Raw genomic sequence first — 22,007 nt, forward strand, 5'->3', positions numbered from 1 at the left:
TTGAAAATGAGCGAGATGTTCCGACTGGCACCGCACCTGCCGTGCGTTCAACTGGTTATTAATTTTTGAGCTAGTTACCTCCCTTATTTGATACAGGTCATTGATTTCTACATCCTGGTTGATGAGTTTGTAGCTAATGTCACTTTTCAGTACATTATCGCAAATGTTTTTTAATCAATATCAGTTGACGATAGAAACCTTGTGACTGGGATACCTTGTGACTGGAATATGTTGAAAACCTTAAAGTGTGATAATTTGTTGTTATTTTAATCTATGTACTATACTACAGTCTGTACTAGTCATTCTAAAATGCCGTCCAGGCTTTTTTTTTAATGATGTTTGTCCAGGCTAACCATCATTAAAAGAAAGAAGCCTGGACGGCATTTTAGAATGACTAAGTCTGTACTTGTCAATTTAATCAGTTTTAGTTTATCACTGTCAGTGTTTATTTTTTTCAGAATTATTCTTAATATTATGGCGTTATTTTCATGATTCTGTTTATTAACTCACTGATATAGGTTTGCAATTTCAAAAATCATAAAATAATTTATCAACATTCTGGTTAGCGACCCCTTTTCGGCCGGAAATGGAGGTTATTCCTTTGTAACTTTTGAAACAAGATAACTATTACGATAAAATTTTACACTCAGACAGGTTGGCTCTTCCGACAAAAACTCTGTAATTTGTTTTTAAAAATAGTTAGGGATTCCGAATATTCCCTTGTGCAAAGTATCCCTATAATTTTGCTAAAATAAGCACACTACTGTACCAATTATTCGCCCACCCCATAAATTCGCTGTTCTTACGATGATTTTCATATATTTCTCTCTAAACTATATCTTCAAACATTTTTATTTTATTGGACCAGTCTAGCGACCTTTAAAACTACAAATGATCAATAAATATAATATGTTAACTATTACATACAGTTTATGTATCTTTAAAATGATACAACACCTACTCGGTTAGCCTGCTCGATGCAGAAAATTAAAAAAAATACTAGGATTCCTTCTTGAAACATGACCTACAATGTATGCATATTTATAGACTTCTGAAGAGGGACAACGCATGTCCGTACAAGAATGTAATTATTAATTCAAATTTGAGTTGCTTCCCTTAGACGAAATATTCCGCGATTAGTTTTCAGGTTTTAACATCTGCTTTTCGAAAATTGAACTTAAAATACTGCAATTTATAGTATTTTTATAATTTAACACTGGTTTTATACTTTATAATGACAAATCAATAATGTCGTCTGATAGTGCAAGGTATAATGAAAATTAAAAAATCCTTACAGGGCCTCATGCAAATGAGCGCGCGCGTAATGACGTCAACCCCGCGTGCAACTAACAAGGTCAGAAGTGGGTCAAATTCCACATGCTTCTTACATTTGAATGCAAAAAAACAGCTGATATCTGTGAAAAATGATGCCGCAATAAAACGCCAGCCTGATTTGTGTAAAATATTTTGTTTTGACTGGTTTTAACTGAGTGGGCGAAAAAGTGGTACGGGCGAATAATAGTTCGCTAACCAGTACAATTATTTGGACCAATTTCAGGGACGGATCCATGAAACTTAAATGTTAGCTTTTTGACATGCGACCCTCTGTAGTAATAGAAATTTATATGGTTTAAAATGTTGGCTGGGGGGTAAAGGGGTACTCCCCATAAAAAAATAACGATTAAAGTCAGAAATGGTGCATTTTAAGCATATTTTATTACTTTTTTCTCCATTATTGACATGAAAAGTAAACTTGGATGATTTTAGGGAGTTCACCTTTTAACTATTTGTCGACTCGAGATACAGAGTTTACTGAGTCAGTATATTGGCTTAGGAGTTGGCTTCCTTTATATTACTCCTAGATTGAACTGGACATTAATTTGACCAAATCAGTGATGATTGTCTTCCCAATGATGTAAACATATCAGATACTTTCCATTTGATGTAAAAATGTATAACTTGATTGAATGGTAAAGTAAACTTACACATTTTGTCTAAAGTAGACCACATGTGACTGGTACTGACCAGACCTGTAAGAGAGCTCCTTATCAAAACTCAACTAGAACTCATCAAAAATTATAGGGGGCAATGTTTTCTTGAAGTTAGACAATCAGGAGCTCTGCAGCAGTGACAGCAAGCTTGTCTCTATTTTCTCTATATACAGTCGAACCTCGTTATGTCGACTTTTTCGGGACCTAGTGAAAAAAGTCGAGATAAAGAAAAGTCGACTCATCCGAATTACAAAAAATATCACCAATCCCAACACGTTTGAGTTGGATTGTACGATGTTTACATCCACAATTAAACGGTCTTGTTAAATATTTTCGTCGTGAAAACAGCAAACTTATTATTGACAAAATTAAGTGAAACAAAAGAAGAATTATTTGTGTCAAATTTATTTCTTTTACGTTTATGGATCACACAAAACACATATAAAACCACAATTGCATACATTTGTACATTGTAAGATTTTACGAAATTTTTTTCTGAATTGGTCGACCAGAGCAGCCGAACTAACATACCAAAGAGCTTAAGCAATAATTTTCTCTTTAAACATAAACAAACAACTTTAATTATTCGCACTTACCAATTACTTTTTTGTATCCCCCAATTATGACAGTTTGTTATATTGACACGCACGTTATTTTGGGATATGCCGCAAACCGTCATGAATATTTTCACACATACGTCTCGATCTACAGTTCGACATAAAGAACATAGGAAATGTGTGAAATTCGACCACTGGGACTAAAAAACGAGGTCGACATAGCGAAAAAGTCGAGATAAAAAAATCGACACAAACAGATTTATTTTATATAGAATAAGAAGGAATAAATTTGGGACCGGAAAAAGAAGTTGACATAACTGGAAAGTCGACTTATCCTACGTCGACATAGCGAGGTTCGACTGTATAGTAAAAATTCATTTCTTTCAGTTACTGGACAGCTGTTTAAAATGGAGATTCAAGGAAGAGTGTTGGTGTATTCAATTTTGGGTTGTCCCCACTGCATGAGGGCAAAGAATTCTTTACAAGAGCTAGGTGTGCCTTACACTGATGTGAGCCTGGAACAGTACCCACATGCCCGACATGACCTGCAGATGAGGACCCAGAAACGATCTGTGCCACAGGTCTTCTTCAATGGAAGACACATTGGAGGAAATGAGGACTTACAGAACTTGGTAATTTCATAATTAATTGATAAAATTTTAATGATTTAAAAATATTAGGGCATGTTTGGTGTTTTTAGCTTTACTATTCGAAGAATTCAATAAGGAGAGCTATACTACTCACCCAAGCGTCGGCGTCACACCTTGGTTAAGGTTTTTTATGTAAGCACCTTTTTAAGTCATTAGTTCAGTACATACATCATTTATTGCATTGAAACTTTGGATATGTATTCCCAACTATCTATCCTACTAAATTAATGAAGTTAGATAACTTATTTGAATTGAGACTTTATACAATTTTACTCAACCATCCAATCTACTTAATTAACCAAGTAAGATAACTGTAGTTTGTATTTAAAGCAAATAATGGGCCTTTATTATTTAACTTAGAAATTCTGGTTACGGGTTTGCATGTAAGCACATATAGGTCATTATCTCAGCAACTTCTTGATGTATTGCATTGAGACTTTATACAATGGTACTCAACCATACAATCTACTTAAATGACCAAGTAAGATAACTCTAGTTTGCATTAAATTCAAATAAATGTGCTTTATTATTTGACTTAGAAATTCTGGTTAAGGTTTTGCATGTTACCACTTTTAAGTCGATACCTAAGGGAATACATCATGTATTTCATTGAAACTTTATACACAGGCTCCCAACCATTCTATCTTCTTAATTAATCAAGTAAGATAACTCTATCTTGCATATTTTATAATTTTGCCACTTTATTATGTGACTTAGAAATGCTGGTTAAGGTTTTGCATGTAAGCAGACATAGTTTAATATCTCAACAACTACTTGATGTATTGCATTGAGACTTGATACAATGACACTCAACCATCCAACCTACTTAATTAACCAGGTAAGATAACTCTAGATTGTATTTAATGCAAATAATGGCCCTTTATTATTGGACTTAGAAATTCTGGTTAAAATTTTGCATGTATCCGCATTTATGTTAATATCTCAGCAAATACATCATGTATTGCATTGTAATCTAATTTTACAGTGATTCATGCATGTTTCGCCAAATCTTTTCAATCCTTACACTAAAAAGCGGTGCAGTAGTCGAGCCTGCTGTCTCTGTGACAGCTCTTTAATTTTGCAAATATTTGTTAATTGCATCTTAGTATGTCTAAGTTATAAATACCTTGGCATATGTCTAAGTTATAAATACCTTTACCAAGCTTCATTCAAAACTAAAAGCAAGGCAATGGGTTAAATGATAGATTTCTGTAAGACTTTGTTGGCCTGCAATCTTTCTCTGGTCTTGTAAAGCCTCTGCTGGAACAGACCAAAGAAAACTTAAGATGAGAATAGGAAACCTAAAACACATTATTGTATTTTTCATTAACATTCCCAGATCAAGGACAAGGAAGCTTGGCAAGCCGCTATTGAGGAGCTGAAGTCAACACCGCCAGGACAAGATGCCCCACCCATCCCTGACCCTTCCACTGCTGTGAAAACCTCAGGTTTCATTATTTAATATGTTCCTTATGATACAATACAACATTAGCATCAACTCTTAATCATGATATTACACCAAGAGCATCATCTATTCCTCATGATATTACACCAAGAGCATCATCTCTTCCTCATGATACTATACAAACAAGAGCATCAAGTCTTAATCATGATATTACACCAAGAACATCAACTTTTCCTCATGATACTATACAAACAAGAGCATCAAGTCTTAATCATGATATTACACCAAGAGCATCAACTCTTCCTCATGATACTATACAACAAGAGCATCAAGTCTTAATCATGATATTATACAACAAGAGCATCAAGTCTTAATCATGATACTATACAACAAGAGCATCAACTCTTAATCATGATATTACACCAAGAGCATCAACTCTTCCTCATGATATTATATCAAGAGCATCAACTCTTCCTCATTAAATTACAATAAGAGCATGAACTCTTCCTCTTGATATTACACCAAGAGCATCAACTCTTCCTCATGATATTATATCAAGAGCATCAACTCTTCCTCATTAAATTACAATAAGAGCATGAACTCTTCCTCTTGATATTACAACAAGAGCATCAACTCTTCCTCATTATATACAATAAGAGCATCAACTCTTCCTCATTATATACAATAAGAGCATCAACTCTTCCTCAGTATATACAATAAGAGCATCAACTCTTCCTCTTGATATTACAACAAGAGCATCAACTCTTCCTCATTATATACAATAAGAGCATCAACTCTTCCTCATTATATACAATAAGAGCATCAACTCTTCCTCATTTAAATACAATAAGAGCATCAACTCTTCCTCATTAAATTACAATAAGAGCATCAACTCTTCCTCTTGATATTACAACAAGAGCATCAACTCTTCCTCATTATATACAATAAGAGCATCAACTCATCCTCATTATATACAACAAGAGCATCAACTCTTCCTCTTGATATTACAACAAGAGCATCAACTCTTCCTCATTATATACAACAAGAGCATCAACTCTTCCTCATTATACACAACAAGAGCATCAACTCTTCCTCTTGATATTGCAACAAGAGCATCAACTCTTCCTCATTATATACAACAAGAGCATCAGCTCTTCCTCATTATATACAACAAGAGCATCAGCTCTTCCTCATTATATACAACAAGAGCATCAGCTTTTCCTCATTATATACAACAAGAGCATCAGCTCTTCCTCATTATATACAACAAGAGCATCAGCTCTTCCTCATTATATACAACAAGAGCACCAGCTCTTCCTCATTATATACAACAAGAGCACCAGCTCTTCCTCATTATATACAACAAGAGCACCAGCTCTTCCTCATTATATACAACAAGAGCACCAGCTCTTCCTCATTATATACAACAAGAGCATCAGCTCTTCCTCATTATATACAACAAGAGCATCAGCTCTTCCTCATTATATACAACATGAGCATCAGCTCTTCCTCATTATATACAACATGAGCATCAGCTCTTCCTCATTATATACAACATGAGCATCAGCTCTTCCTCATTATATACAACAAGAGCATCAGCTCTTCCTCATTATATACAACAAGAGCATCAGCTCTTCCTCATTATATACAATAAGAGCATCCATGTTTTCCTATTTTACACAATTTGTTTCCTTTTGTGGACATGTTCATTAATACCAGTAATAAAAATGTGAACATAACAGTATTAAATGGTGCCAAATTATATTTTCAATGGACCATATTAAAAAACTGAGTGAAATACAATCGATTTACACACTGAAGTGATATTAAAGCATTTTGTTTTGTAAGTTATTATAAGTGACTAGTCTCAGAGAAAAGGAATGGTTTATTTTATTTTAATTTTCGTATATTTATAATAGAATTATCTTTAATGTCCGTCTGTTGTAGACCCTGGTGACATATCATGTGAACTAGATGAGTATGCAGCATTTGTTAAGGAGTTACGAAGTTCAGGCATCATAAAAGACCACTGGTCGGGTCTTTCTCGACACAAAAACTCCTTTAGTGGCCGGGCTTTTGTAGACTGGGTTGTAGAGACAAAACAAGTTGGTAAGGATATGTTACTTGTGTATTTAGTTTAGGACATTTTTATATTGAATTAAGATATAGAAAAAAATATCATTCAAAGAACTTACGTGTGACTGGTAAATTATGGTTCTTTAATGTGAGTTGTTAAACAGGTATTCATGTCTATAAAAATTGGTCATAAAATGCATTGAATATTTTTATTTGTTCCTGTGTTTCAGATCGTGAAAGAGCAGTGGATATGGGCCAGGCGCTGATTGATCGTTTTTTTGGGCACCAGGTGAAAGCTGAGACAACATTCCAGGATGCGGACATTTACTATCGTCTACTAGAGGATGATGATACTCATGCCCTCAATGCTGGGCCTTCAGACTGTGACCCTAGACCAGGCAAGATAGTTGTTCAAAATGAATTCATGTGAAGATCATTAAGTGCTTTATTAGAATTAACAAGCTTAAGTTCTTGTACTGATAAATTGTTAACAAGAGGATCTTACATGATAGGTGATGCAATATGGAATTTATTTTAGTCATTGACAGTATTTTATGATGGCAATGCTATTAATGATTTACCGGTAAATCTTTACATTGTATGTTTGCAAATGAAAAAATTCCCAACTATAAGGAATTGCCACAGTGCAAAATTGCCCTTGAAGGGACTAAACTTTTTAAAAAGCAGTTTTACTTCTTTTAAGGTTCAAGATTTAGCATGCATAATATATGTCTCATTTCAAACATGTTAAAGCCCTTTGATAGCTTAGCAAAGGAGATGGAAGAAGCATTTAACAGAAATTAGTCAAAAAAGCATTTGCATTCAAATGCAAAAGTGCTACATGATAAGAAATGGTTTTAGGTGCCAGAATATTTGACATAATGTAATAAAAAATGATTCTGATAAATTCCTTCATACAATTTGCTCAATGTCTTATTACACTAAAACTTGTAGCCCAAAAAAATAAGGGTGTATAATTTTTACATGTAAAAGAATGTACACCAATTACTGTTTTGGCATACCGGTACATGCCTGGGGTTGGCTGTGGGTGGGGAAGATTTTATTAACCAGAAAATGGTCTCACAGGGATTGTCAAAATTCTGCCTGTCCAATCAGCAGCTGTCAAATGTCATCTTTATGTCTGGGTCCTGCTGTCTAAAGTCGTCTGTGTGCATGATTCCCGCTGTCTAAAGTCGTCTGTATGCATGATTCCCCCTATCTAAAGTCCTTTGTATGCATGATTCCTGCTGTCAAATGTCATCTTTATGTCTGGTTCCTGCTGTTTAAAGTCCTCTGTATGCATGATTCCCACTGTCTAAAGTCTTCTGTATGCATGATTCCGGCTGTCTAAAGTCCTCTGTATGCATGATTCCTGCTGTCTAAAGTCCTCTGTATGCATGATTCCCGCTGTCTAAAGTCTTCTGTATGCATGATTCCGGCTGTCTAAAGTCCTCTGTATATATGATTCCCGCTGTCTAAAGTCCTTTGTATGCATGATTCCTGCTGTCAAATGTCATCTTTATGTCTGGTTCCTGCTGTTTAAAGTCCTCTGTATGCATGATTCCCACTGTCTAAAGTCTTCTGTATGCATGATTCCGGCTGTCTAAAGTCCTCTGTATGCATGATTCCCACTGTCTAAAGTCTTCTGTATGCATGATTCCGGCTGTCTAAAGTCTTATGTATGCATGATTCCCGCTGTCTAAAGTCCTCTGTATGCATGATTCCGGCTGTCTAAAGTCCTCTGTATATATGATTCCCGCTGTCTAAAGTCCTTTGTATGCATGATTCCGGCTGTCTAAAGTCCTCTGTATATATGATTCCCGCTGTCTAAAGTCCTCTGTATGCATGATTCCCGCTGTCTAAAGTCCTCTGTATGCATGATTCCCCCTATCTAAAGTCCTCTGTATGCATGATTCCGGCTGTCTAAAGTCCTCTGTATATATGATTCCCGCTGTCTAAAGTCCTCTGTATGCATGATTCCCGCTGTTTAAAGTCCTCTGTATGCATGATTCCCCCTATCTAAAGTCCTCTGTATGCATGATTCCCCCTATCTAAAGTCCTTTGTATGCATGATTCCTGCTGTCAAATGTCATCTTTATGTCTGGTTCCTGCTGTTTAAAGTCCTCTGTATGCATGATTCCCGCTGTCTAAAGTCCTCTGTATGCATGATTCCCGCTGTCTAAAGTCCTCTGTATGCATGATTCCCCCTATCTAAAGTCCTCTGTATGCATGATTCCGGCTGTCTAAAGTCCTCTGTATATATGATTCCCACTGTCTAAAGTCCTCTGTATGCATGATTCCCGCTGTCTAAAGTCCTCTGTATGCATGATTCCCCCTATCTAAAGTCCTCTGTATGCATGATTACCGCTGTCTAAAGTCCTCTGTATGCATGATTTCTGTTGTCTTAAGTCCTCTGTATGCATGATTCCCCCTATCTAAAGTCCTCTGTATGCATGATTCCCGCTGTCTAAAGTCCTCTGTATGCATGATTTCTGCTGTCTAAAGTCCTCTGTATGCATGATTCCCGCTGTCTAAAGTCTTCTGTATGCATGATTCCGGCTGTCTAAAGTCCTCTGTATATATGATTCCCGCTGTCTAAAGTCCTTTGTATGCATGATTCCTGCTGTCAAATGTCATCTTTATGTCTGGTTCCTGCTGTTTAAAGTCCTCTGTATGCATGATTCCCACTGTCTAAAGTCTTCTGTATGCATGATTCCGGCTGTCTAAAGTCCTCTGTATGCATGATTCCCACTGTCTAAAGTCTTCTGTATGCATGATTCCGGCTGTCTAAAGTCTTATGTATGCATGATTCCCGCTGTCTAAAGTCTTCTGTATGCATGATTCCGGCTGTCTAAAGTCCTCTGTATATATGATTCCCGCTGTCTAAAGTCCTTTGTATGCATGATTCCGGCTGTCTAAAGTCCTCTGTATATATGATTCCAGCTGTCTAAAGTCCTCTGTATGCATGATTCCCGCTGTCTAAAGTCCTCTGTATGCATGATTCCCCCTATCTAAAGTCCTCTGTATGCATGATTCCGGCTGTCTAAAGTCCTCTGTATATATGATTCCCGCTGTCTAAAGTCCTCTGTATGCATGATTCCCGCTGTTTAAAGTCCTCTGTATGCATGATTCCCCCTATCTAAAGTCCTCTGTATGCATGATTCCCCCTATCTAAAGTCCTTTGTATGCATGATTCCTGCTGTCAAATGTCATCTTTATGTCTGGTTCCTGCTGTTTAAAGTCCTCTGTATGCATGATTCCCCCTGTCTAAAGTCCTCTGTATGCATGATTCCCGCTGTCTAAAGTCCTCTGTATGCATGATTCCCCCTATCTAAAGTCCTCTGTATGCATGATTCCGGCTGTCTAAAGTCCTCTGTATATATGATTCCCGCTGTCTAAAGTCCTCTGTATGCATGATTCCCGCTGTCTAAAGTCCTCTGTATGCATGATTCCCCCTATCTAAAGTCCTCTGTATGCATGATTCCCGCTGTCTAAAGTCCTGTGTATGCATGATTTCTGTTGTCTTAAGTCCTCTGTATGCATGATTCCCCCTATCTAAAGTCCTCTGTATGCATGATTCCCGCTGTCTAAAGTCCTCTGTATGCATGATTTCTGTTGTCTTAAGTCCTCTGTATGCATTAATATCGCTGTCTAAAGTCCTCTGTATGCATGATTCCCGCTGTCTAAAGTCCTCTGTATGCATGATTCCTGCTCTCTTAAGTCCTCTAAATGCATGATTCCAGCTGTCTAAAAATCTCTGTATGCGTGATTCCCGATGTCTAAACTCTAAATGCATGATTCCAGCTGTCTTAAGTCCTGTTTATGCCTGATTCCTGTGATCTTAATGGGTTATTCCTGCTCTCTTAAACCCTCTAAATGTGTAATTCCTGCTGTCAAAAGTCTGCTTTATGCATGTTCTTGCACTCTTGAGTCCTCTTTGTGTGTGATTCCTGTTATCTAAAGTCCTCTTTGTGTGTGATTCCTGTTGTCTAAAGTCCTCTTTGTGTGTGATTCCTGTTATCTAAAGTCCTCTTTGTGTGTGATTCCTGTTGTCTAAAGTCCTCTTTGTGTGTGATTCCTGTTGTCTAAAGTCCTCTTTGTGTGTGATTCCTGTTGTCTAAAGTCCTCTTTGTGTGTGATTCCTGTTGTCTAAAGTCCTCTTTGTGTGTGATTCCTGTTGTCTAAAGTCCTCTTTGTGTGTGATTCCTGTTGTCTAAAGTCCTCTTTGTGTGTGATTCCTGTTGTCTAAAGTCCTCTTTGTGTGTGATTCCTGTTGTCTAAAGTCCTCTTTGTGTGTGATTCCTGTTGTCTAAAGTCCTCTTTGTGTGTGATTCCTGTTGTCTAAAGTCCTCTTTGTGTGTGATTCCTGTAGTCTTAAGTCCTCTTTGTGTGTGATTTCTGTTGTCTAAAGTCCTCTTTGTGTGTGATTCCTGTTGTCTAAAGTCCTCTTTGTGTCTGATTCCTGTTGTCTAAAGTCCTCTTTGTGTCTGATTCCTGTTGTCTAAAGTCCTCTTTGTGTCTGATTCCTGTTGTCTAAAGTCCTCTTTGTGTCTGATTCCTGTTGTCTAAAGTCCTCTTTGTGTCTGATTCCTGTTGTCTAAAGTCCTCTTTGTGTCTGATTCCTGTTGTCTAAAGTCCTCTTTGTGTCTGATTCCTGTTGTCTAAAGTCCTCTTTGTGTCTGATTCCTGTTGTCTAGAGTCCTCTTTGTGTCTGATTCCTGTTGTCTAGAGTCCTCTTTGTGTGTGATTCCTGTTGTCTAGAGTCCTCTTTGTGTGTGATTCCTGTTGTCTAGAGTCCTCTTTGTGTGTGATTCCTGTTGTCTAGAGTCCTCTTTGTGTGTGATTCCTGTTGTCTAGAGTCCTCTTTGTGTGTGATTCCTGTTGTCTAGAGTCCTCTTTGTGTGTGATTCCTGTTGTCTAGAGTCCTCTTTGTGTGTGATTCCTGTTGTCTTGAGTCCTCTTTGTGTGTGATTCCTGTTGTCTTGAGTCCTCTTTGTGTGTGATTCCTGTTGTCTAAAGTCCTCTTTGTGTGTGATTCCTGTTGTCTTAAGTCCTCTTTGTGTGTGATTCCTGTTGTCTAAAGTCCTCTTTGTGTGTGATTCCTGTTGTCTAAAGTCCTCTTTGTGTGTGATTCCTGTTGTCTAAAGTCCTCTTTGTGTGTGATTCCTGTTGTCTAAAGTCCTCTTTGTGTGTGATTCCTGTTGTCTAAAGTCCTCTTTGTGTGTGATTCCTGTTGTCTAAAGTCCTCTTTGTGTGTGATTCCTGTTGTCTTAAGTCCTCTTTGTGTGTGATTCCTGTTGTCTTAAGTCCTCTTTGTGTGTGATTCCTGTTGTCTAAAGTCCTCTTTGTGTGTGATTCCTGTTGTCTTAAGTCCTCTTTGTGTGTGATTCCTGTTGTCTAAAGTCCTCTTTGTGTGTGATTCCTGTAGTCTTAAGTCCTCTTTGTGTGTGATTTCTGTTGTCTAAAGTCCTCTTTGTGTGTGATTCCTGTAGTCTTAAGTCCTCTTTGTGTGTAATTCCTGTTGTCTTAAGTCCTCTTTGTGTGTGATTCCTGTTGTCTAAAGTCCTCTTTGTGTGTGATTCCTGTTGTCTAAAGTCCTCTTTATGTGTGATTCCTGCTGTCTTAAGTCCTCTCAATGCATGATTCCCGCTGTCTTAAGTCCTCTGTATGTATGATTCCCCATGTCTTAAGTCCTCTTAATGTGTGATTCCTGCTGTCTAAGTACTCTTAATGCCTGATTCCCGCTGTCTTAAGTCCTCTCAATGGCTGATATCAGATGTCTAAAGTCCTCTTAATGCATGATTCCCGCTGTCTGAAGTCCCCTTTATGTGTGATTCCCACTGTCTGAAGTTCCCTTTATGTGTGATTCCTGCTGTCTAAAAGCCTCTCAATAGCTGATTTCAGATGTCTTAAGTCCTCTTTATGCCCCCCTCCCTACCCTCCCATTTTATTTCTAATAAAACATGCATTGTGAAGTAGTTTAACCTTCTAATATGAACCATATTGCCAACAGCTGGTGAACTTGGAGAAGACTTGAGAAAACTGATCCTGAAGATCTACAGTAGTTACCTGTCAGCTGATGGAAGGGTGGGTTACTTGTATCTTCACCTGAACCTATTGTTATCTAGTTAAGTCCACTGTATATTAATGCAATGGAGTTACCCGGTAGCACTTCTTGGCAATTACCCTAATTTAGATATTTTCTACACTTTATAATTTTATGGATGACCCATGCAATGGATGTCTATACTGGCATATAAATGAATACTGTAATTTGTCAATAACCATAAATCAGGTACATGTTTACCAATATCTGTATAAAATAAATTAAGCGCTTTCATTTCCTTCATTAGATCTTATGAGATCTTCATTCTTATTGGACAGAAAGTGAACTACAAGGGTATTGGTGACAGCAGTGAGTTTGAGCATTACGTTCGCCTCACGAAGGAGCTTGTGCGTGTTCAGATTGCCGAGGCAACGCGTGACGAGAAGCTAGCGTTCTTCATCAATGTGTATAATGCTCTCGTAATACACGCTAACGTCACCATGGGGCCTCCTGTCAACCTCTGGCAGAGGTACAAGGTATGATTGGATGTATAGTGTACTTTTTTAAATCATATTTAATAGTTTGTGTATTATCTTTTATCAATATTACATAAGAAAAAAACTAGGTTCCAGATTCTCATTCAACTGAGAACTCCATTTAAATTCTGTGTATATTGTAACTGGAACGGAACAAAATCAGGGTTTATTCATATCTTCTTTTATTATTATCATTATTATTATTATTATTACTATTTCAAACTAATGTGTTTATTTTCTTTATACCCGGTTAGATCATATAATTTTTTAACAAAAATCTGTATTAATATGAGATTTAATATTTGAACCATTTTTAGCTCTGCTGGCCAAAGGCCAGAAGAGCTTATGCGATGGTAATGTGTACGTAGTATGTGCGTCTGTGCGTCCATGCGTCTGTAAACAATTTCTTGTAAACAATTTCTTGTTAACGCGATACAGTCGTCAGTTTTGATTGTATCTCAATGAAACTTATACAGTATTTAGATATATATTAGAGCTTGGTTCCTTTCGAAAACCAGCCATATCCACCTATGCATGCCTAGATTATGGGTCTTGAAAGTTTTAAATTAAAGAAATGCTATTTTTAGTTATTTTATTTTTAGCCATTCAGGTCTGCATGAGCGAATTCTATTTTTACATGTACATGTAAATTCAAGTCTAGGACTTAGGGAGAGAATTTGCTTTTTGTACTGCAGCTGATTTTGTGAATTACTCTGCCCTGTTCTTGTTGAAAGCCCAATTTTTTTAACTTTGTTTTTGGCCAAGTTTACATGTACATGTAAATTCAAGTATAGTACTACGGGAGAGAATTTGCTTTTTGTACTGCAGCTGATTTTGTGAATTACTCTGCCCTGTTCTTGTTGAAAGCCCAATTTATTTTAGCTCTAAGTGCCTGTAGTTTGCACATTCATCTTAACAAAATTGGTTGTGAATGTTTGTTCAAGTTATGCACATGGGGTCATTACTGGCCACACCCAGGGTTCACAGGTTTGGTAAAATTAAATTGGGATATGTTTGAAAATCTTTTTGTGTGTTTGTGCATCCATCTCAGCACAATGGCTTGTGAATATTTGTTAAAATTGATCAATGTTGTCCTCGGATTCCCTTGACTTTGACCTTTTGACCAACTTTTTTTAAATTTTTAAAACTACAGAAATTTTTACCATGAGTACAGTTTTGAAAGCATTTTTTTGTCAGATGACTTTTACTTGGCACATATTAAAATAGTTCATGCAACTAATCTGCTTACAATACTTTCTGGGCTCAGATGTTGACCGTGCAACGTTTTCAGGTAACCCAAACACTAAATGTGAACGTTATGTCTGTTGCCTTTTACCCATACATACATGCTCTGGATTAAAAATGACCACAAGAGCTATGCCAGTAGAGCATAGGCCCTTTTGGGCCTCTTGTTATAGAATTGACATGATTTACATAGCTAACATATTTTTGTGTTCTTTTAAAGTAAAAAGTAAATGTTCTTATTTTCAGTTTTTCAACACTGTGAAATACATCATTGGTGGACAGCAGTATTCCCTGCAGGATATTGAGAATGGTGTGCTGCGGGCCAACAGGCGAGGCATGGGTAGGTACATCATATTTTACTATGCTTTAGTTTAAGTTTAGATTACTAAACTCTTGTATTTTCTAAAGAAAAAAGAAAACTAGCTAACTATTAAATGCCAAGTGTACTCAATGAGTGAGAAAGCTTGGAATAAAATTTAGAAATTCGAAAAGAAAGGAATTGTTTGGAACACTTCAGAACCTTTCACATGATATCTGCTACCTCAATCCAGGTATGATACTAAAGCCGTTTGGCAGTTCAGACCCTCGCTTGAAGGTGGCGCTGTCAGAGCCGGAACCACTGATACACTTCGCTCTCGTCTGTGGGGCTAAGAGTTGCCCACCCATTAAGACTTACTCAGCTGACGTAAGGCATTTGTGGTTTATTTGTTATCTTAATCGAAATGGCATAATAATTGCAAACCCATTTTTAAATCTTTTGTCTTGGATTTGACTCAAGCATTCAGTGACTGATTTGTAATTGAGTAATTTCCTAAATTGTTTTGATCATGTATCATGAACAGCTTATAAACATGAAGCTAGCAATAAAAGGTAAAACATTTTGTCTTAAGACTGAATGCAGCCTAGATACCTTTGGTTTAGGTTACAATATATTAGTATGGTCTAATAAAAAGTGATAGGCAGATCTGTCTTGTCTGTCCATCCACATCTTTCTTTATAATTACTTTTAAACCATCAAATACATCATTGTCAAACTTGATACTAACAATACGCTCGTGTATAGAAAGTAATATCGTGAATGACTGGTTATAAGACACACTTTTTCCCTCAGATTTCGATGTAGAAAAATGGCTGCAAGCTTTTGACATTTTTTTCTTATGTCGATTTCAGGCCGAAATTGGCTCTTTAGAAATCGACATAAAGAAAAAAATAGAATCAGAATCGGTTATTTTCAACATACGGTATAAGACTGACCGATTTATTGTCTGTTGATGACACGCTAATAAAAGTGACAAGATCACACCCATCGGATTAAGACGTCCATCTGCTTTGTTTAGCTACGATGAACATTCGATATATTCTAATTGGCAAACACTTATTTTCGGTCCAAACACGTTGTTTATCATTATAATAACATTTTTGGATATTGTTCACCGTGTTAATTTTTCCATGTCCGAAATAAGACATACTTTCTCCTTACGATTGGCCTTTTTTTTTAATTAAGTCTTTTCTTCATCAATTTTTTGGGGGAAGGAATTGAATGAAACTTAAAGCCTCAATACATTGCAATGTGAACTTGTGTGTAAAACAAATAGCATATTTTTGTGAGAAATTTTTCCAAAATTGTTTCCCTTCGGCTTGAAATATTGTTCTAGAAAATGAATTAATTTATTTAAGAACTTGCAAAGCTTTAGAAGGAATTGAATGAAACTTGAGGCATCAGTAAATTGTTAATTGATCTTTTTTGTAGTATAATAAGCTCAATGATGGTACCTTTTTTTTACCCAATTGCCTCCCTGGATATCAAGAAAAAACAAGCATAAATTTTAAAAAAAATGAAATAATTAATGTTTGTGATCATCTAACTTTACATATTGCTGAGTTAATTGCATGGAAGAAATCAATATCTAAAATCCATACCAAAATTAAATTATTTCAGAGAAATGTTTAAGATCTGTAAGGCACAGTAAGCAACATAGTTTACTTCATGGCCCAGCCATGAAGGCTTTATATAGCTCCCTCTCCCAAATATGCTATCATTCTGGGCCCTTCTTACATTCTGTAATTGCGCTAGTTTCAGACATAATCGGGCGATTGTTCAGAACTTTGTTAAAGTTAACAACATGATTAAAAACATCATTGTTAACTTCTCAACATAGTTGATGATGAGGTGATATATTAAAATAAAACAAGGTGATCATAAGTGTCTCCATTTATCTTCCAAAGCAGTAAAGATTTGAAAGTTAACAATGATCATGTTTACAACGTTGTAAACTTTTACTTAGCTTGAACAATCGGCTCATTGTCAACGGAACTGATGCTACAGCTAACTGCTATTTTGTAAAATTGTGCCGAATGATGTTTTAAGATATTCCTTGTTCTCAGGGCATCACTGAGCAGCTGCGTCTTGCAGCGGAGGCATTCCTGGACGGGGATGATGGCTGCCAGGTGGACATGGCAAAGAAGACGATCAAACTCACCCAGATCCTCAAGTGGTACAGCGTAGACTTTGGCAACAACAAGAAAGAGGTAGGTGATGCTACGTCTAGGCGGCTCATCTGCAATAACTATTTAGCTTGTCTGGTTTCTCACACCATCTTGTTTGTTTCTCACACCATGTCACAGCATTGGTGTCCGTCAGCATCATGAAAACTCTTAGCTATAACTCGAAACCTTGGCTATAACGCGAGATATTCTCATGAAGTTAAGTAGAACTGTTAGCAGTAAATATACGTAAATTTAGCTAGGACTTTTAAGGACCATTACTTTTAAGGATTTTTGAGTTATTCCCCTTGATTGCCTGCATAAAACAGGCAAGTTTTGGCATTCCTTCGCTGTGATCTTGTTATTATACCCCCACAAATGAAGTTTGAGGGAGTATATAGGAGTGAGCTTGTCGGTCGGTCGGTCGGTAGAAAAATAGAAAAACTGTTTCCAGACGATAAATCATGAAAGGCTTGACAGATTTGAACAATTTTTGGTACACAGGTGTAACATTAGAAGATACAGGTCAAGTTCGATATTGGGGCTGGTGGGGCCAAGGTCAAGGTCACTGTTACTAAAAATAGAAAAACGGTTTCCGGACGATAACTCATGAAAGGCTTGACAGATTTGAACAATTTTTGGTACACAGGTGTAACATCAGAAGATACAGGTCAAGATTGATATTGGGGCTGGTGGGGCCAAGGTCAAGGTCACTGTTACTAAAAATAGAAAAACGGTTTCCGGACGATAACTCATGAAAGGCTAGACAGATTTGAACACTTTTTGGTACACAGGTGTAACAGCAGAAGATAAAGGTCAAGTTCGATATTGGGGCTGGTGGGGCCAAGGTACTGATACTAAAAATAGCAAAACAGTTTCCAGACGATAACTCATGCAAGGCTAGTTTTTCTTGTCAGCAGTGTAATTTCTAAATTTACTCAACAGATTTAAATAAAACAATACATGCATGATAAAAGAAGATGTAGTGTGCAGTAATCTTGGAGTTATGGCCTCTTTTCAAAGGAATGGTTTGCCATTCCTGTGTCCAGGCAGCATTTGGGGGTATTCGTCACTCCTGTGACAGCTCTAGTTTGAAATACTTATTTTCTGAGGAAAAAATCTGTCTATAATTGTAATTGTTATCAAAAGTATTAAGATGCAAGATTTGCATTTATTTGAACTATTACATGATGTTCTCCTAATTCTGAAAGGTAAAGACTGATTAACTATCAGTACTGTACATAATATCTTCTTGATTCAAGAATAATGTATATTTTGTTATATTTTTAAAAACAACCTCGAAATTTAACTTATATTGACACCCCTTGAACATTACCAGATGAGTTCCAAACAGTAATTAGTGACTTATTCCAGGTGGTAAAGTGGGTGTGTGAGCACATGGGCGAGGGTGACAAGAGGTCACAGGTCAATGAACTGATGTCAGGCGGAAAATACAGCGTCTCATACATGCCCTATGACTGGGGAATTAACGCCTAGATTTCCTTGAATAAGAAGGGTGGCTGCTCCGTAAGGATTAAAGTGCTAGAGAACCAGAGTGTGAAAGTGTAGCTGTACACATCAGCTATATGAGGAGTGGAAGCTAGAAAGTTCTATCCGCTTCTTTATTTAACATCACTTTTTGCATTTTTGGCTTTCAATGTTCGTATACCACAGGAAGTACTCTGTACTATATTGACCAAATATTATCTGATGTATTAACTTTGTATCCTGATTATGATATACATGTATTTACATTATATGATGTTGAATGGTTTCCAGGACATTAATGTTGAGCACATTTACTTGACATATCTTGTTCAATGTTTAATGTACATGTACATGGTAGTTTTTGGTTGTGCTGTGTTTTGTTCATTTACCACAGTAAACTTGTATACACATTTATTACATGTTGTAACAGTGCAAAGCTGAATGTACAATGCAGTTCTTAAGGTATCATTTCTTTGTGGCTTTCTTGTTCAGCTTGACACTGTGTAATGACCCTTAGAGGCTGTACATGTATGTCTAATTGTTTTGTGATCAGATCACATTTATTGATACAGTACATTCTTTTTAGGACCAGCACTTGTGTATAGACAGATAACCAGGCTTGACATCTGTTTGTGCAGTTTGCAATATTTTTACCATATAATTAGTATGACATATCCTGACTAATTGCTTAGAATCTCTAGCTGTGATATTAAGCTGTGAAAATATATTCCATGTTCATTTTTAAAAATTGGTACTATTTATGCTCCCAAAGTTTGGCATATACATTTAGTCATTGGACAGAATGGCCTTCCTATCCGTGCAAAGAAGCCTTTTGGCTGCATTTGACATGCTCCTGTGACAGCGCTTGTTCATACAAATTTCATATGAAGTGTCTTGTGTTTGTCAGATCTTTGTATCCTAGTGATTATAAAATATTTAAAGTCTGTATAATTACTATTTTTTGTTATAAATGAGAATAGATATTTTTATTTTATCCTAACATGCACTGCATATTTATTATCTGAAAATCATTTTGTATCCAGTTACACTTAACTTTATATATGTATTTTCATTTCAGTTTATGTGACTGTGAGATGTAATAAAAAAAAGTTTAAAATCAAGTCTTTAGTATAATTGTCATGATATGATTTAGTAGCTCTATACACAATAAAAGTTCCAACAAAGATAGAGATAGGCATTCTGGAAACATTAAATGTGAATAGACGTCTTTATCATTCTTATTCCACTAATTACAAGTAAAAAAAATCAAGTGGCACATTCAGGCATGACATTAAAGAAGTATGAAGCTCCCATAAAAACAACAGAAATCTCCCAAAGTTATTGCAAGCAAATCAATGGTTATATAGATATGTGTGCACCATCTGGGGAATGACTATATAGAAATGAATGTGTGCACTGTCTGAGCAATGTCTGTATAGAAATGAATGTGTGCACCGTCTGAGCAATGTCTGTATAAAATTGAATGTGTGCACCGTCTGAGCAATGTCTGTATAGAAATGAATGTGTGCACCGTCTGAGCAATGTTTATATAGAATTTAATGCGTGTACTGTCTGAGCAATGTCTACATAGAAATTAATGTGTGTAACGTCTGAGCAATGTCTACATAGAAATGAATGTGTGTACCGTCTGAGCCATGTCTATATAGAAATGAATGTATGCACCACCAGAGTGAAATCTTTATAGAAATGAATATATAAACCACCTGCCTTGAATTCCTTTATCAACGTCAACCAAATCCATTTTGCACTCCTAAAGGAACTTAAAACAAAGTGATAAAATGAATACATGTCACATGATTCATCCTTTACTACATGTATATGCATTTTGATCAACATTGTCTTGCAGCTTTGTGGTGATTCCTTCTATTTTAAGACAGATGTTTGCATTTATGTAACAAATAAGTAAATTAAAGTCACTGTTTTATTAAACTGTTTTATTAAACATGTTTTTTATCATCAAGACGCTTCAAGATGTTGTTGATTGAATAGTCCTATACAGTTCAACAAAAAAACATATTCATATTGCCAAAAATCTTTTCCATAGGAATACAATAGAAATTTCAGTAAAAAACTGATATATATCTACAACATTTCCTCCACCCTTGATTGCACCAACAGATGTAGACAACTCTTGATTGCAACAACACATGTAGACAACTCTTGATTGCAACAACACATGTATCAACTCTTAATTGCACCAGCACAATTTTCAACTCTTGATTGCAACAACACATGTAGACCACTCTTGATTGCAAGAACACATGTAGACAACTCTTGATTGCAACAACACATTTTTTCAACTCTTAATTGCACCAGCACATTTTTTCAACTCTTGATTGCAACAACACATGTAGAAAACTCTTGATTGCAAGAACACCTGTGTCAACTCTTGATTGCACCAACACATGTGTCAACTCTTGATTGCACCTACACCTGTGGCAACTATTGATTGCACCTACACCTGTGTCAACTCTTGATTGCAAGAACACATGTGTCAACTCTTGATTGCACCAACACATGTGTCAACTCTTGATTGCACCTACACCTGTGGCAACTATTGATTGCACCAACACATGTATCGACTCTTGATTGCACCAACACCTGTGTCAACTCTTGATTGCACCTACACCTGTGTCAACTCTTGATTGCACCTACACCTGTGTCAACTCTTGATTGCACCTACACCTGTGGCAACTACTGATTGCACCAACACATGTATCGACTCTTGATTGCACCAACACATGTGTCAACTCTTGATTGCACCTACACCTGTGTCAACTCTTGATTGCACCTACATCTGTGTCAACTCTTGATTGCACCTACACCTGTGGCAACTACTGATTGCACCAACACATGTATCGACTCTTGATTGCACCAACACATGTGTCAACTCTTGATTGCACCTACACCTGTGTCAACTCTTGATTGCACCTACATCTGTGTCAACTCTTGATTGCACCTACACCTGTGGCAACTACTGATTGCACCAACACATGCATCGACTCTTGATTGCACCAACACATGTGTCAACTCTTGATTGCACCTACACCTGTGTCAACTATTGATTGCACCTACACCTGTGTCAACTCTTGATTGCACCAACACATGTGTCAACTCTTGATTGCACCTACACCTTTGTCAACTATTGATTGCAAGAACACATGTGTCAACTCTTGATTGCACCAACACCTGTGTCAACTATTGATTGCACCAACACCTGTGTCAACTATTGATTGCACCTACACCTGTGTCAACTCTTGACTGCACCTACACCTGTGTCAACTCTTGATTGCACCAACACATGTGTCAACTCTTTTTTGCACCTACACCTGTGTCAACTATTGATTGCACCAACACATGTGTCAACTCTTGATTGCACCAACACCTGTGTCAACTCTTGATTGCACCAACACATGTGTCAACTCTTGATTGCACCTACACCTGTGTCAACTCTTGACTGCACCTACACCTGTGTCAACTCTTGATTGCACCAACACATGTGTCAACT

The 22,007-nt window shown here is 36.8% G+C and overlaps 1 protein-coding gene across 2 annotated transcripts; it reads left to right on the forward strand.

Moving 5' to 3' along the window:
• The first annotated feature begins 87 nt into the window (after positions 1-87).
• Positions 88-21,303, forward strand: LOC128213427 (uncharacterized). 2 transcript variants are annotated; one of them, XM_052919106.1, is made up of 11 exons: positions 88-245; positions 2,936-3,180; positions 4,538-4,646; positions 6,551-6,712; positions 6,910-7,077; positions 12,693-12,766; positions 13,064-13,261; positions 14,753-14,846; positions 15,058-15,191; positions 16,892-17,035; positions 18,365-21,299. In XM_052919106.1, the coding sequence occupies exons 2-11, from the start codon at positions 2,956-2,958 to the stop codon at positions 18,485-18,487; spliced, it is 1,431 nt and encodes a 476-aa protein (XP_052775066.1). In that variant the 5' UTR covers positions 88-245; positions 2,936-2,955; the 3' UTR covers positions 18,488-21,299. The 2 variants fall into 2 exon arrangements, with proteins under 2 accessions (XP_052775066.1, XP_052775067.1); XM_052919107.1 differs by having other exon boundaries at positions 147-271; positions 18,365-21,303.
• Positions 21,304-22,007: the final 704 nt, after the last annotated feature.

The sequence above is a fragment of the Mya arenaria genome, chromosome 13 (genome assembly GCF_026914265.1).
Source record: "Mya arenaria isolate MELC-2E11 chromosome 13, ASM2691426v1".
Classification (NCBI taxonomy): domain Eukaryota; kingdom Metazoa; phylum Mollusca; class Bivalvia; order Myida; family Myidae; genus Mya; species Mya arenaria.

Coding starts and splice junctions, on each gene's coding strand:
- LOC128213427 (XM_052919106.1), top strand. CDS start 2,956: ATGGAGATTCAAGGAAGAGTGTTGGTGTATTCAATTTTGGGTTGTCCC. Junction 6,713..6,909: donor TGTAGAGACAAAACAAGTTG/GTAAGGATATGT, acceptor CCTGTGTTTCAG/ATCGTGAAAGAGCAGTGGAT. Junction 13,262..14,752: donor ACCTCTGGCAGAGGTACAAG/GTATGATTGGAT, acceptor TCTTATTTTCAG/TTTTTCAACACTGTGAAATA.